General features: G+C 41.8%; 1 protein-coding gene across 1 annotated transcript; it reads right to left on the minus strand.

The window, feature by feature from the left end:
* Positions 1-3,100: 3,100 nt before the first annotated feature.
* LRIT1 (leucine rich repeat, Ig-like and transmembrane domains 1) lies at positions 3,101-13,907 on the minus strand. The gene is made up of 4 exons (XM_031602450.2): positions 13,690-13,907; positions 10,814-11,280; positions 7,152-7,457; positions 3,101-4,086 (listed from the first exon to the last, which is right to left on the minus strand). The coding sequence occupies exons 1-4, from the start codon at positions 13,809-13,811 to the stop codon at positions 3,101-3,103; spliced, it is 1,881 nt and encodes a 626-aa protein (XP_031458310.1). The 5' UTR covers positions 13,812-13,907.
* Between the last annotated feature and the right edge of the window lie 1,092 nt (positions 13,908-14,999).

Genomic DNA, 14,999 nt, shown 5'->3' on the forward strand with positions numbered 1-14,999 from the left:
GATTGCTGTTCTTCTCAAGAGTCTTTTGATTAAAACCAGTTTTTTCGGTACAATTCAGAGCTATTTGGATCCATTTTTAAAACACTATTATGTTCTTATTGACACCTTATCCTTAATATTTCACTTTTGCGCCAAAAAAAAACAAAACATTAAAGTGGGGATGTGAGGGGGAGGGAGGGGAAAGCACGGAAATGGTCCTTACAGCACTTCTGTCCAAGGACAGACCTTAACCAAGTAAGAAGCTGTTCCCAGGAATGAGCTCTGAGCCAGCTCTGTTTGGTGTGCTGTGACTGGAGAGCATCACTTGCCTGCTGACCCTGCTGAAAAGAGGTCCCTAACACCCATGGGTTAAAGAAACAGAAAAGTGCAATGAGGTTTTTATTTGAATTTTCACTTGCCTCATACAACTGCAGATCTCATCCAAAGTTTTGAAATTCACCTGCCATCCATTCAGCAGAAAATCAGTTTACCTGTAACAGTTTGAAATTCCACATACAGTTTAGCAAAGTATGACACCACAGAACACAAAGCTTACACATGTTTCAATCTATTGCCTACCTTGCGTGAATCACCAGTTTGGTACAGATATTCTGGTTTTGGAGCAGCAGCTGAGCTGCTAAAGCATTTTGCCTCACCTACAGGACGGTAAGAATCACCATAGGAAATAGAAATGGAAAATCACATTTATTCTACTTGGGATTGCTATTTATTTCAAGTGCAAAAAATATCCAGTAGAGCTTAAAGCTTAACACATCCACAAGGAAGGCCATGGAATGACCTGTCCTTCCCATCCCCACAGGTAAGGAATGATGGAACTAACCCAACCCGTGCCTTTATCACTGTAGTTGCAGATCGTGTCTTGGAGTGGGCAAGTGCTGTTCTTTGCCAGGACTAGGTGTGGCAAATTATCCTGCGCCTGCCTCCAGGCAACTGAAAGGTAAATACATCTCACTCCCAGATGGCTGCAAACCTCACTGGTGAAAAGTCCTTGGGCAGCAGGGCCACTCCATTCACCACAGGAGAGCTTCAGGACAGCCTTGACTTTTCAATACTAAAAATTAGCCAGCCGTGCTGGGCTGGGCTCCTTGCTGATTTCTGCACAGCCCAATGCAACACCACTACAGATGAGGGCAGGAATTGGGTTGAAGAAAACAGCAATCCTTTCAACCCATACAAAAAAAAACTGCTACTGGAACAACATTTTTAATCCACCTTGAAGAATGAGACTTGAAATCAGTCCTGGGAAATATAAATGTATAAATAAATAATAGGTCTATTAGATACTACCTATTTCATCAGTTGATCTATCGTGTTAAAATACATTTTGAAAAAGGTTATTTGTAAACATAAAAATCTATGCAGCAGCATGAATTGCTATATAGAGGGTCTGAAAAATTCTCCCGGTACAAGAGAAGTTCCTTCTCATGAATGTAAGGAGGACAGAGAGTCCTATCAGAAACCATTGTCGCGTACTCAGTTGCTAGCTTTTACGCTGAGATCAAATGACTTGGAGTTTTTTTTCCATCAGGTCAAGTAGTCTGACATCACAGAAATCCTTCAGGACAAGAAGGACTTGCAAAATACAGTGTCATTCCAAGTACTGAATTTTGTAAATCCACATTGTACGTACACATCCAGAATGTGAGTGGAGATCTTTCCAAGACATTTACAAGCACACATTTCAAATTGATTCCAAAAGACTGAGGCTTCATCAATTACCATTTCAGCTTGATTGGATCCTTCCCATTCAACATTTGGCAGATCTTGCATCATTTTCTTTATATTTATTACGTACAGAAAGCCATTATATACAGTATTACAACCTAAGGGACAGGAGTGAAAAATTACACAGCTAGGAAGTGCTTTGTGATAAGTATTCAGATCCAAATTCCCGCAGAATTGCAGGACTTGAGTAACAAATAACTGATTAGCAAACCGTGGTTAGAAAAACACATTTAGACAAATATTAGCTTTTTTATTTATTTATTTATTTTTAAACAGAGATCTCAAACTTGCAAAATAGCAAAATGTTTGAAACCCAAATATCAGCATGGAGCCTTTGCCACCATTGCTGCCACAGCAGAAGTACTGCAGAAGTGTGCCCGGTCAGCAATACACACCTCTGCTCTACACAGAGCAAGGGATTTTCGTGGCTGAACCACAAGTGCCCAGCTAAGCCCTCTGATCTTCGCTACCAGTTTTACCAGTACAGCCAGCAGCAATGATAGGGCTGCTCTGGGAGATTTTTACAGAACTATCTAGTGTAGGTTTTGCAGTACAAAACGTAACAATGCCACACATAATTTGCAGAAGAGGCTACTGTATGATTTTTAAGTAGCATAGCTGATATAAATCATACTGTACTAATTACAACACTGCTAGAAAACGACAGCTAGGTCTGATACTGAAAGATCTGCGTGGTACTGTTGTTCAATCGCATGATAAGAAGAACAGTGGTTAGGGTCAAAATGCTGTTCTCAAACTTACTCTCTTATGTGTTCTTAGGAGTCTATTTTTGCTTTTTGTCTCGAGTCATATCTCCTTGCACATTTCTTTGAACTGAGAATAAAAAGCTGTTGTTAGATGTACTACAAACAGTTGTATTTAGCTATCTGTTAAGCATGAATTTGCCTGTTTCATGCAAATATGTGGTGCATAAAAGGTAAGACTCTATCTTCACATTCACAGATATTTGTATTAAAATTATCAAGTACTCCCCCATTTGTAAACCAAAGAACCATAAAAGAGCTGCAAATAAAACACTTAGCATATTGCAGAGCAGGTACTAAACAGCACTGAGCAGAGCATGCTCAAATGTGTTGCTTAATGTCCTCACACTCAGTGTGCATGCATCATTTTATGAAAATAAGAATGGTCCAAGAGAACGAGACTGTTAGCACAGAAGCTTTTGATTGAGTAGAAACCGTCAAACCCCAGCTGGCCAAACAACACGTTCCTATAAAGTCTGAGCATCTTCTACTTTCCTCCAGAACACGTCCGAGACACACACATTGACACAATGGCATGCAGTGTTGGAGCACGGTCATATATACGGCCATACGCTTTCCATCTAACAAGCCAATGACCAGCCTAGTAACTATCAGCAAAAGTATTCATTTGGTTGCCCCTCTATCTTTGGTATTGCTTCTGAGTCCACACTGGATCGGGCAGAGAGGAGCCTGTTAGACTCATCGGGGGTATGTCTAGTCAAGTATTCTCCTTCCACTCCTTTCACCTTGGCCCCAGGAGAAAGACTTTCAAAGGTGACATAGGACTCCTGAATTTCCTTGGGTTTCCTCACAAAGCACTTTTTGCAGCGTCTCTTCAGTGCTCCACAGCAGACCACCAGTGTCAGAGGAACAGCAATGACACAAGCCACACTGATGACAACCACGTTGATAAGTTTCTGGGTCCCTCCTGCACTAGCAACTTCATCTGTGGAAAATATGATGCACTGCTCCTTCCTGGGGATCAGCCCTTTCACGCAGACGCACATTATATATTTGGTCTTTGGTAGCAGCCCATAAATGCTGACCTTGGTCTTCCCTGGTTCCACATTGATCCGACGCATGTCTCTCTCTCCAAAGACAGCGTAGAGGACACTGAACACTGTCGTGTTCTTTGCCAGAGGTGCCTTCCAGGCCAGGGTGACACTCTGGTCAGTATCTCCTATCACTCTGACAGATCTCACAATTCGCTCTGGCTCCTGCTGACCAGTAGGTGGGCTCACCAGTAGGTTTTGGGGGTTGCTATCTTGTGCTCCAGCGGGGATGAGGAGATCCTCTCCGGTTCCTGCTCCAGCCCCTAGGGTAGGCATGGTGGAGGTGGTGATAACATACCTTGCCACTAGCTTGTCATTGTAGGCAGCTGCCTCCATCCCGCTTGCCTTCCCACTCCACGTGCCTTTGGCATTGGAGTTGGGGTCATCTGTGCTTTCCGAGTCCATGATGATGAGGGATATGAATGCTTCTGTTGCCCCCAGGAAATTCTTTGCTTTACAAATGTACTCTCCAGAGTCAAGGTAAGAGACTACAGGCAGGCCCAGGATAGACCAGCTCATCCCATCACTAGAGATCTCTTGGTGCACTGCAAAGAAGGAAAAGTGTAAAACAGTCAATTGTCACTAGAATTAATAGTCTGTTTTGTGAACTATTAGGTCTCAATCAACAGAATATCTGCCGGAGACAGCAAAATTGTTTATTTTTGCCACCAAGTACGTTTCAATATTAAAGTAATTCCAAGAAAGTGACATTAACACTAAAATAAAATTACGCTAGAATTTTGCCTGTTTCAGAACAAATGGATGTGAAGCATTTCATGCTATTTCCCTCCATTTGACACACAACTTGCAAACTAAACAGGGAAGTTTCTTCCATTTTCAAAAAAACTGAAATTTCACATATGCAGGTACAATATTTATAGCAGCAGCAGGAATGGGCTGTAACACAACCTAGTTGAACACTGAATGCACTTCTCAGAGACACAGAAAATAAAAACAGTGGAGACTTTCTTCAAAAATAACACATGGATTAGTCTAGAATATATGGAGCAAAGCTGAAAAACGATTTTCCTATTACTGTAAAATTAGGGCAGGTTTTTATATCAAGTCAAACACAGGGAAGTCTGATCACTTATCAAAGCAGACAGCTCCACTAAGCAATATGTATGCAGCTGAGTGTAGACTTTCTCATTTCTTTTGCCAAGAGGCTAAAAACTAGCATTTTTTGAATTTTTCTATTTAGGCAGAAAAAAAAGAGGAGCTGGGGGTAAAGCACCTTCTCCATTATTTAACCAGCCTCCTTAGGATGAGCATGTAATACCTCTGCTTTCCGTTTAAAGGTAAACAAAGGAGATATTTGAAAGGTAAAGTTAAGACAGGATGAAAACCTCTCAAGCCCGCATGGGTCAGGATCCAGCCTTGGCAACCAAGGCACATTTTAAAGGCAGTGAAATGAAATAGCAGAAAACTTACCTTTTTCATTTAATTTTTTACTGAATGGAAATACTAGGAAACAAAGCTACCGGTTTTCCTATGGCCTTTCCCCATTCATGTAGACACTGAGCTGTTTCTCACACTTTTGTACTCAGAACACCACTATTTCAGTGATATAACAACATTGGCACAGGAGCTGCCATTGCTGAGAAACGACCATATTTTCAGCCAACTTTTAACTAAAAGGTGCTCAAGTCTGATTTGATGGGGCACAAAATCCATCATTCTCAGTTGTAATTCAAAGTAAACTCAACATACATTTTCAGGAAAGCATCCTCTGTTCTATTTTTTGCTGTGACTTTCTTTCAAATGTATGAGAAATGTTTGCAGCATTAGGATAGACATCATTGTAAGGAGAGGCTCTGCTACAACCTGTACATCATGCAGAGCAAAGGAATAGCTTGTGAAGGTCTCACCAAAAGGTTACTTAACACAAGTGGTTCCGCTGCTGAGAAGAGAAATGCTCTCTCCTATGCATGCACTGCTATAGTAACCTTTTGTAGCTGAGACCCCACACTTTCCAATCAGGCCAGGAGACAGTACCACCTGGGGGGATTAGAAAAAAAATGAAGGTGCAGGTTCTGAGCTAAAACCTTAAAAAACTAAGAGCATTGAATGTAGCAGTGGTTTCTTTCGTAAATTCCCTGCACATTAAAGGACCAACTCACATTGCAATTCTGTGTCCAAGAAGTCAGAATGGAAATGAAAATATGATTGTTCACAAAGGCAGAAGCTATCCAAAGACTCCCTCCATGAACAGGGTATGCAGGAGAGGAATTTGGTCACTGTATCACCTAAAGAGCATTTTTCGAAGAGGCCTCATCAACTCTTTATAACTGAACCATTGGAAGCATGGCATTTTTACTGGAGTCATAGAGTCATAGAATGTTCAGGGTTGAAAAGGACCACAATACTCATCTATTTTCAACCCCCTGCTACGTGCAGGGTCGCCAACCAGCAGACCAGGCTGCCCAGAGCCACATCCAGCCTGGCTTTGAATGCCTCCAGGGATGGGGCATCCACAGCCTCCTTGGGCAACCTGTTCGAGTGTGTCACCACACTGAGAAAAAATCTTCCTCTGAATGCTGTATTCCTCAGTGGTTCAGTGTTTTTTTTATTATTTTGAATCTATCAGTGCCGTAACGTTGCATGTTTGCAGTCTTCCTTCTTCGCCACAGAAGATCTGAATTCCAGCTGACATCACTCCTCCAGAGATGTTCCCTAATTGATTAATAGTAGCTCATATTTACTCTTAAAGGCCCAAAAAAGAAGTCAGTGGGAACCCTTTTCATTGACTGAATGGCTAGCTAAAAAGAGTCTCTTGCTACAGCTGGACACATCTCATTTCTTCAGCTCCAACAGATTTGCAGAAAACCCTTCAAGTCACCTCACCACCAGCATAATTGTGAAACAAAACAAAAAATGATAGCATGTATTTATCTGATGATATTTACATTAACATGTAAGCAATTTTACAGCCTACAGAAAATTTCAATGCTACAGTGAATTACACATACTAATGTACTTCTTAAGAGCATCTCTGCCAAGAAGGACCTGGGAGCATCTCTGGTATGAAGACAGGCTGAGGGAGCTGTACTTTTTCAGTCTAGCAAAGAGAAGGCTGCAGGAAGACCTCACTGTGGCCTTCCAGTACTTAAAGACAACTTACAGACAGGAGATAAATTGACTTTGTTCATGGGTAGATAGTGATAAGACAAAGGGCAATGGTCATAAACCAGAAGAGGGAAGATCTAGATTAGATATCAGGGAGGAATTTTTCACTCAGAGGCTGAAAAATGAGGCTGCCCAGAGAGGTTGTGGATGCCCCAGCCCTGGAGGTGTTTAAGGCCAGACTGGATGATGCAGCTCTGGGTGATCTGATCTATTGCCTGATTTAGTGGCTGGCAACTCTGCCATGGCAGAGGAGTTGGAACTAGATGGTCTCTGAGGTCTCTTTCCAATGAAGCCATTCTATGATTCCATAGTGAGTTACAGTGAATCTTAATGTTGCACCCATTTCTTTTTTGGGGGGTCTTTTGTCAGTGGGAAGTTGCTACTGTCATAAGCTTCCATATGCTTTGCAGACCACAGAAAATAATGGTATAGGACTCACTCACTCAGTCCACACTGGGGAAAAAAAACTTAAGCTTAAATGTACCTGTGCCATTTAGAGGAGCACCGTCAGCCCTTCTCCAGCTGAGCTCGGGAATGGGCACCCCTGTCGTCCCACATCGCAGTAGCACAGTGCTGCCCAGGATGGTTTTTACTTTGGCTACAGACGTATGTACAACAGGGCTTTGACACTTCCTTAGCTCAACTTGGCTGAAGAAGACTCCTGCAAGGCTGCGGGGTGTGAAGCATTTCAGCCTGGGCTCAATGAACGCTATGTTGGGAGACTGGAAATTCAGGAAATGGACCATTTCATACAGACTGCAGTCACACACCCAGGGATTGTCTTGCAAACCTGTCAAAAGAAACCAGAGCACTCAGTCACTCCAACAGTATTCTTGTTTCTGCCAATTTTGTTTCCGTTTTTCAGCAGGACAAACTGATAGATTCCCAGTCTGCCCCTAGAAAAGGATATGCGTGGGGATCGTAGTTCTGCTGCTGTTGGCTGAAGTTGAAGCATCTCACAATACTGGTCAGTGGAATGGAGAAAAACGAGTTTGCTAAGGTATCTCAAAACCTGGAATTAAATCACACTCGTGAAGTTCCAAGCAAGGTAATTTGTGCAAGAACACGTTACTATTTATGTGTGTAATCAAGCAAAACAAATAGTTTGTTATATACTTTGGAAAAAATAGTTATGGGAGCGAGTTGGTTATTTGTTTTCATTTTCCTAATAAGACACAGGCTATGAAATTCTTCTTGCCAGTGATCTTGAAAATTATTAGCCAGCTATAGGCTAACAATCAGGCCTACAGTAGGCCACACACATCTATTAGGCAGCACCTGTATTAAGACTATGCACATAGGAAGAGATATATTAAAGAAAGAACTCCTGCTTCACTGTCCCAGAACGTTTCTCTTTTTCTGCTTTTCTGCTGTTTCAGAACTGAATTCAAATTCTGAAAAAAGAAAAGAGATAGTATCCCATTAAAAATAGATTTGTGAAGATGGTACTGAAAAAGCAAAATCAGATCTGGAGCGATGCACAGGCACGAATAGAAGCCTCTGCATTCTGACTAAATCTGTATGTCATCTCACTCAGAAATATTCACATTTGCCTGTCCTACAAACAGTTTCTGGTCTTTAATGGCTTTAGCTAGCAACACTGCCACTGGGGATTTTAGACTAAATCCAGGTATGCATTTGAAGACTAAGACAGGAGCTCAGTGTCCCAGACTTGTCTCCAAAGGGGCTTCACCCTCTCTTTTCAGCAGGCAGCCCAAGGACAGGGCTCAGGGCTTGGCAGCAGCCTGAAAGTAAAGACCACTACTATCCCCACGATTCCCAGCAAGCAGAAACATCTGCCCATGCAGCAGTGCTGCTACTGGCCCCTGGAGCATGGCAGCAGCAGTCACGCAATCTGCAGCTTTTCAGCAAGAACCAACACTTGGCACAAGCACAGGGCGTGCAGCACAAGGCTCCGTAAGCATCAAGGGGTTGCTTGAATTTGCTAGAGTCAGCAGAAACACAGTACATCAAAAGATCCTGATGCTCCAAATGAAGTGTTTTACAGATTCTGCTGAAAAATATCTCGCTGAGACCACTACACACCATCCTCGATAGGCTTGAAAGGGAGTCCAGGCAGGAATGCACCACTTATTAATTAAAATATATAAAAGGAGACTAAAGAAAGAATGAAAATTAAGATCTCAGCTGTGTTATTTTATGGCATTTTTGCTATCTGCTTACTTCTGACTTCATGTACTAGATTACAATTTATTCTAGATATTCTGGTAAAAAAAAAAAAAAAAAACCAGCTTGGACTTTTTGCATTGCCACTTTAGTTCCTGTACAGACTCATCATAAATTAAATGATCAGTAGAGCCATCCTTCATGACACTTTACATTATTAACTCTGAGATCTGCTTTTTCCCTTTCACAGGCAGGTCATGTGGGCAATCTTCACACTCAGAATCTTGCAGTCTTGTCACAGACTATCAGTGAGGAAACTATTGCTGAAACCACTTTTTCTTGAAGCAACGAACAAGCAAGGGCCCTGAAGAGGATTCACAATGATGCAGTGTAGACAAGGGAAAGGACCGAGCTAATTCTTTGCTGTTCTTGGATTATTTATGCCTCCATATGAAACAGTCAAATGAAACATATGAAACAGCGGAGCAAAATAGAGACATGCAGCTGTCTACTCTCATTTTGTTTCTGCAAAGAGACACGTTTCTCCATAGATGTCAGCAGAATAGGAGCTAGGAGGTGGCATGCCTATATGTTACCCTATGAATGCTAGCATTATACTCATTTGCTCACATGAATTTTTCAGAATCCTGGAACAGACAACCTGTGTGCAGCTGCTTGTGCAAACACTCAGGTTGGCCATGAGCAGCAAGATGATCTGTTCTTCCTGACAGTACACTCACTTCCATATTGAACAGAAGAATGCCTTTGTAGGCAACTTTACTCTGAAAAATAAATTAAGAAAATGATATGAGCAGTGTCTTGTCTTGCCACAAACAAAACGGGCAATTCCAAACACTGGGCTTAAAGAACTTGATGTCACACCTGGCAAAACAGGATGGGGAAACACCTGCTCCTTTCCTGATGCTAATCAAACCTTAACACCTGCTACGGACACTAGAAGATTTTACGTGGCAATTTGATTCTTTTTAAGGTTCTGTGTCTCTTTCCACTGCGACCTGGTTTTAAAAATTGTATCTCCCCTAAATTTATCCAGAGAACAAGAGCAGATTTTGCCAAACACTTCCCAGAGTAAGAGAAAATGTTTCCGATTAGATTATCGTCAAATGCCTGAACTCACACCCATAGTTGTAGACACAGTACCTGCAGATGCACATATCCCACGGAGCAAAGAGCAGTGGAGCTATGTCAGTTCATAACAAATAAAGACAGCAGATGGCAACAACTCTGAAACATCATCAACCTGCTGAGGATTTGAACAAGCGTACTATGGCTAAAAGGCTAAGCAGTAATCCCATGAACTAGTAAGTGGACTCAGAACCTCATCTGAGTATACCACAATTTGGAGTAATTAAGACAGTGGTCTGTAATGTACTCTGTGACACAAAAATGTACTATTGACCTGGACCATACCTCTGAGGAGCACAGAAATGCCACCAACAAGTGGATTCTCAGCCTTGGAGGCAGCATTATTTTAACGGCTCTTTGGAAACTGAGGTTTTAATTCTATGTGGACAGATAAACGAGACTCTTAAGAGGCACATACTAGGACAAACTGGCTGTTCTGACCCAGATTTTATGCTCAGCAGCAGGTTTACTCCTTTTTTACTTGGACATAAGAAGAATCCATCTTTTTCTTTAATGCTGCTTAAAACTAATCAACTCCATGCCAGCTGTTAGTAGGAAACAGCACTTGAAAGATATGGAGCTCTAATCAAATTTGTATGTTCAACAAAAGTGGCAGTTTCTTAAATAAAAAGCTCCTGAAGAGGAGAGTAACTGGTTTTCTGTAAGAAAGACTCAAGTCTGTGATAAAGTTTAGGGTGTAATAAACAGGGTGTGGAAAGGCAAGTTGGTTAAGGTGTAAGTGAACGTGCACACTTTGTATAGGGCATTAAATGAGCAGTGTGCATGTCATAGTAATTACAGTGAGTGAAAATGCTACGATGACATTGGGATCTCTTGTCATTTTGCCTACTGCAAAATCACAGTCACTCTTACCTAAGATGATCTTGGAGTTATCATTGGGAAAGTAAGGGACCGCCTGCAGGTTGGCCCAGGTAGAAATAAGAGCCTGAGGAAGAGTCATCAGTTTGTTGCTAGACAGGTCCAGGTACGTGATATTCTTGATGTAACGAGCAGCATCTGGAGGGATTGAGGTAAGTTCATTGTTGTGTAAATCCAGAAGCCTTAACTGTGGCATGTCAGACAGTGTTTCCCAGGGAAATGATATTAAGTCATTTCCATCTAGCCTCAGCTCCAGCAAGCGACGGAGGCCCTTGAAGGTGATCCCGCTGAGGCTGGCCAGGGAGTTATAGGGCAACCAGAGGTACTCCAGGTTATGAAGAGCGTGGAAAGCTTCCCCTGGCACCCTGCGGATGGCTGTCTTCTCTATTCGAAGCTTGAACGTATCTACAGGGATGTTCACGGGGGTGAGGGTCATCTCTGGGTCATTACACAGCACTGTCCTGGTGAGAAAGAAACACAGATGCAACTTCCTTATATTTTTGAAGACGTATATTTGAGACATTTTAAAAATTTTAGCACAATATTTTATCTGCCTTTCTTTTTTCAAAAGCTTTATTCTTGTCATTTCTTACTTGCTGCTGATTCCCACATCATCAGCGTAAGTACATTTGGCTTGCACTAATTCATACGTACACACACTTATTGACTGCAGAGATTGCACTTTCCTGAAGTGGTATGAATCTGACTCTGGCCCATATTGTGTTCCTGCTTTTTTCTCTTCAGGTTTTTACGGTCCTTATGACAGACAGCAGTCCCAGTGCACAGCAGAAGATGCTAATGCATTTTAAAATAAAAGGATCAATAAACCAAACATTAAAGGACATGTAAAAAGAAGCCATAACTGTCTGATGAAGTTTGGGGCGGGATAAAGTAACACAGACCAAATACAGCACAGGATCTCTGCTCATGAAGTGAGGAGACGTCAACTCACTAGTAATATTCTATAGCAAGCTCTGCTTCACTGTGAAACTGGAAGGTTTGTAGGGTCACTTCACCACAGAGATATACCATTTAAGAGAGCAAAAGTACAGAAAACTAACACTTCAGAAAATGTTTTACTGAAAGCAAGGCAGATTCATGTGTCTAAATAATTCCTTTCTATTTCTAATTCCTGGAGTTCAAATCCCGAAAACCCCATGCAGCATTTTGCAGTCTTTGCGTAAAAAACTGTAACTTTGTCTTTGCCAAGAGGAGAAAAAAAGGCAAGTTCCTAACAAAGTGCAAAGCCACCTCGGAAAACATAGCAGGTTACATCGGCACGTCCCACTCCACAAGCTAAACCAAATATCTCAAGTAATGTAATGTGATCAGTCAAGTACCATTTTCTTATCATTCTGCCTGATTGATAAATAGGACATTACAAAGCTGCCAAAACCAGAATGACGTTGGCTGAAAGCAACTCTTCCTCTACTGTCTGCAGCAATAAGTAACATGGCTGAACTGCTCATGTAGTTTTCCTGAAGTTAAATGTTATTAGAGCCTCCAGTTAATTTATAACCAAAAAAACCCCAATCTTTTTTTTAGATTGAAGTCATCCAGCACTTCTATGCTGGCATTAAGTCCTGCCCACTCTCAGCTGAGGGTTGAGATTTTGCAGAAGAAATAAGACAAATAAGAAAAATTCAGAGATCATCTCTCAATAAAACATTTGGTTTTGTGTAAACATGACACAAAATGTTCGCTAGCAGAGATATTATCACACCAAAACTGTACTCTGATGCTTCTTATAGTGTCCCTAAACTATGTTGCAAAGCAATAAACAATAAATCTAAAGGATAATCTCCTTCTACTAGTGAAAAACACAAATCTTAGCGCAGAAAAATGCGACATCATGCTCATTAAGAGAATAATGAGCATTTGCTTTATTATGCATCTTACCAAAACACACTGCAGCTTTTTCCAGTCTCTGTAAGGAAATTCTAACAGGAATTATGACACTCATGGAGAAATTATAGGCTCTCCTGCTATTGTGCTGCCTTTAAAAAAATTCTACACTATTTGTGGCTCTGCCACCCTTCTCACTGGGACAGTTCCTGGGTTTAAAACTGTGCTGCCATAAAAGAGATGAAGCAGATGCACTTGATGGTGATCCAAATCCACAGGACAGCCTTTCATTGCTGTACCGTCATCTTGTCTAGAAAAAACATTTCTTCTAAAGGAGTTACCAGATACTCTCTGCCACAAACCTCCTCTACTGTGAATCAGATCTGATAAAAACGTAGCCTGTATTTCATTAGGTCAGATAGCTAATTTCTGATAACCCTTCAGAACGACTTTTTTTCTTATTGTAGTCCTCCAGTGAAATCTCTGTACAATGGTGCTTCTTCCCAGAGTGGATAACTTTTCAGCCCTACCTGCCTTTCCAACCGAAAGTTTCCATTCTGAGGATTGTCTTATTTTATTTTTATCGTTTACTTTTTTTGTTTATTGTTATCCAGAGTCAATTACTTTCCCTAAAATCTCTAACCCAAGGATTTTTTAAGTAAGCAGAATGGATTGAAGGCTTTGGTACCGCAAAATAAACCTGCTTACACTTCAGAAACAGACAGGACAGAATAAAACCAGTATACTCAGCATGAAGGCAAAAAGAGAAAAAACATTTTAACTGTATTCCTTTTTGCCATTGCCCCAGCGGTAATTATGCTGCTGTTCTCACAGAGAAGATGCCCAAACGCTTTCTCTGAAATCAGCTTACTGTGTTTTCAGAAGCTAATCCTCTGCAAATAAAGCCGGAGAGCAGAGCAACTGAAAAAATAACAGACATGAAGCCTAGACACAACATTTTCTTCTGAAAGCAACCTTACGGAGAAGAAAGAAAACCCCCAGCCCCTCGGAGAGTATCGGCATACCTGGCTTTCGTCCCTTCGTTGAGGCTGTGGAAGGCACAGCTGCACTGCGAGGGGCACGAGGTGCCTGCCCACGGCAGCCCCCCGAGCACCAAGCAGCAGAGCAAACTCACGGTGATCCACATGGCTACCTGTGCATGGGGAGGACACCTGGGCAGTAGGCAACGTGCAGGGTCTCGCCTATTGTTTTAGCCATTGACTGGTCACATCTTGTTAACTCCCTTTCGTTTTCAGCCACGCTGTGATCTTCCAGCCCTCGCTGAGTCCATCAGATAAAAAAGGATAGGCAGGGATTAAGGATGGGGACTTGAGTTATTTTCATGTAGGTGCTTATTGCTTCCTGGAACCGTACAGACAGCATCGCTTCCCTTCCCTCTGGGAGCCCCAAATTCCACTCCTCGGGAAATCTGTGGCTCTCATGTGAGAAAAAAGCAAACATATTTTGGGGGGACGTGCATAACTCTTATCTGACCAGGAATTAGTAACAGTGTGCTTTCTCAGAGACTTTGGAAATGCTTTTATGAGGAGGTTTTCACACAGACGGTGGTGAAGCACAGGAACAGGTTGCCCAAAGAGGCTGTGGATGTCCCATCCCTGCAGGCATTCAAGGTCAGGCTGGATGTGGCTCTGGGCAGCCTGGTCTGCTGGTTGGTGACCCTGCGCATAGCAGGGGAATTGAAACTAGATGGTCATTGTGGTACTTCTCAACCCAGGCCATTCTATGATTCTATGATATGATAAAAACAGTATCTTATGCTACTGGAATGTAAGCCTCCTGCAAAAGAATATTGAAAATACATCGTGATATTGGTAAAAGCTGTTTTTTTTTTTTAATTTTTTTTGTTTTGTTTTTTTTTTAACTCTTAGGTGGCTTTCTTTCCAACATTTAGTGAGCTCTTGGAATCACTCCTGATATTAACAAGTATTAAATAACCCAGTAAATGCACGCAAGTTTCTAGTAGGCCTGCAGAACCGAGCACTGAGCTCTCACTTGCTGACACAGCACAGCCTGGATAAGGGACCATCTGAGGGAGCACCACCTGAAGCAGAGCCATGACAAGGCTTCAGAAACACTGAGAAAAACTACTTTTGTTCACTCCCCTTGAAGACAATAGTTTCCCATCTATTCAAAAGGGCAGCTCTAACTGCAAAGCTGATTTGAAACAACGCATGTTTTCAACACTCCAAAGAACTCAATATATGAGAGAAAAGTGGAGACCATATACACACATAGTAAAGCTTAAGCAGTTGCTCTTTGAGAGAGGAGCAAAATTTAATTCTTACAAACCAGGACATCTCATTCTTACAAGGGT

This window comes from Phasianus colchicus, chromosome 8 (genome assembly GCF_987193195.1).
Source record: "Phasianus colchicus chromosome 8, bPhaCol1.hap1.1, whole genome shotgun sequence".
NCBI classification, from domain to species: Eukaryota; Metazoa; Chordata; class Aves; order Galliformes; family Phasianidae; genus Phasianus; species Phasianus colchicus.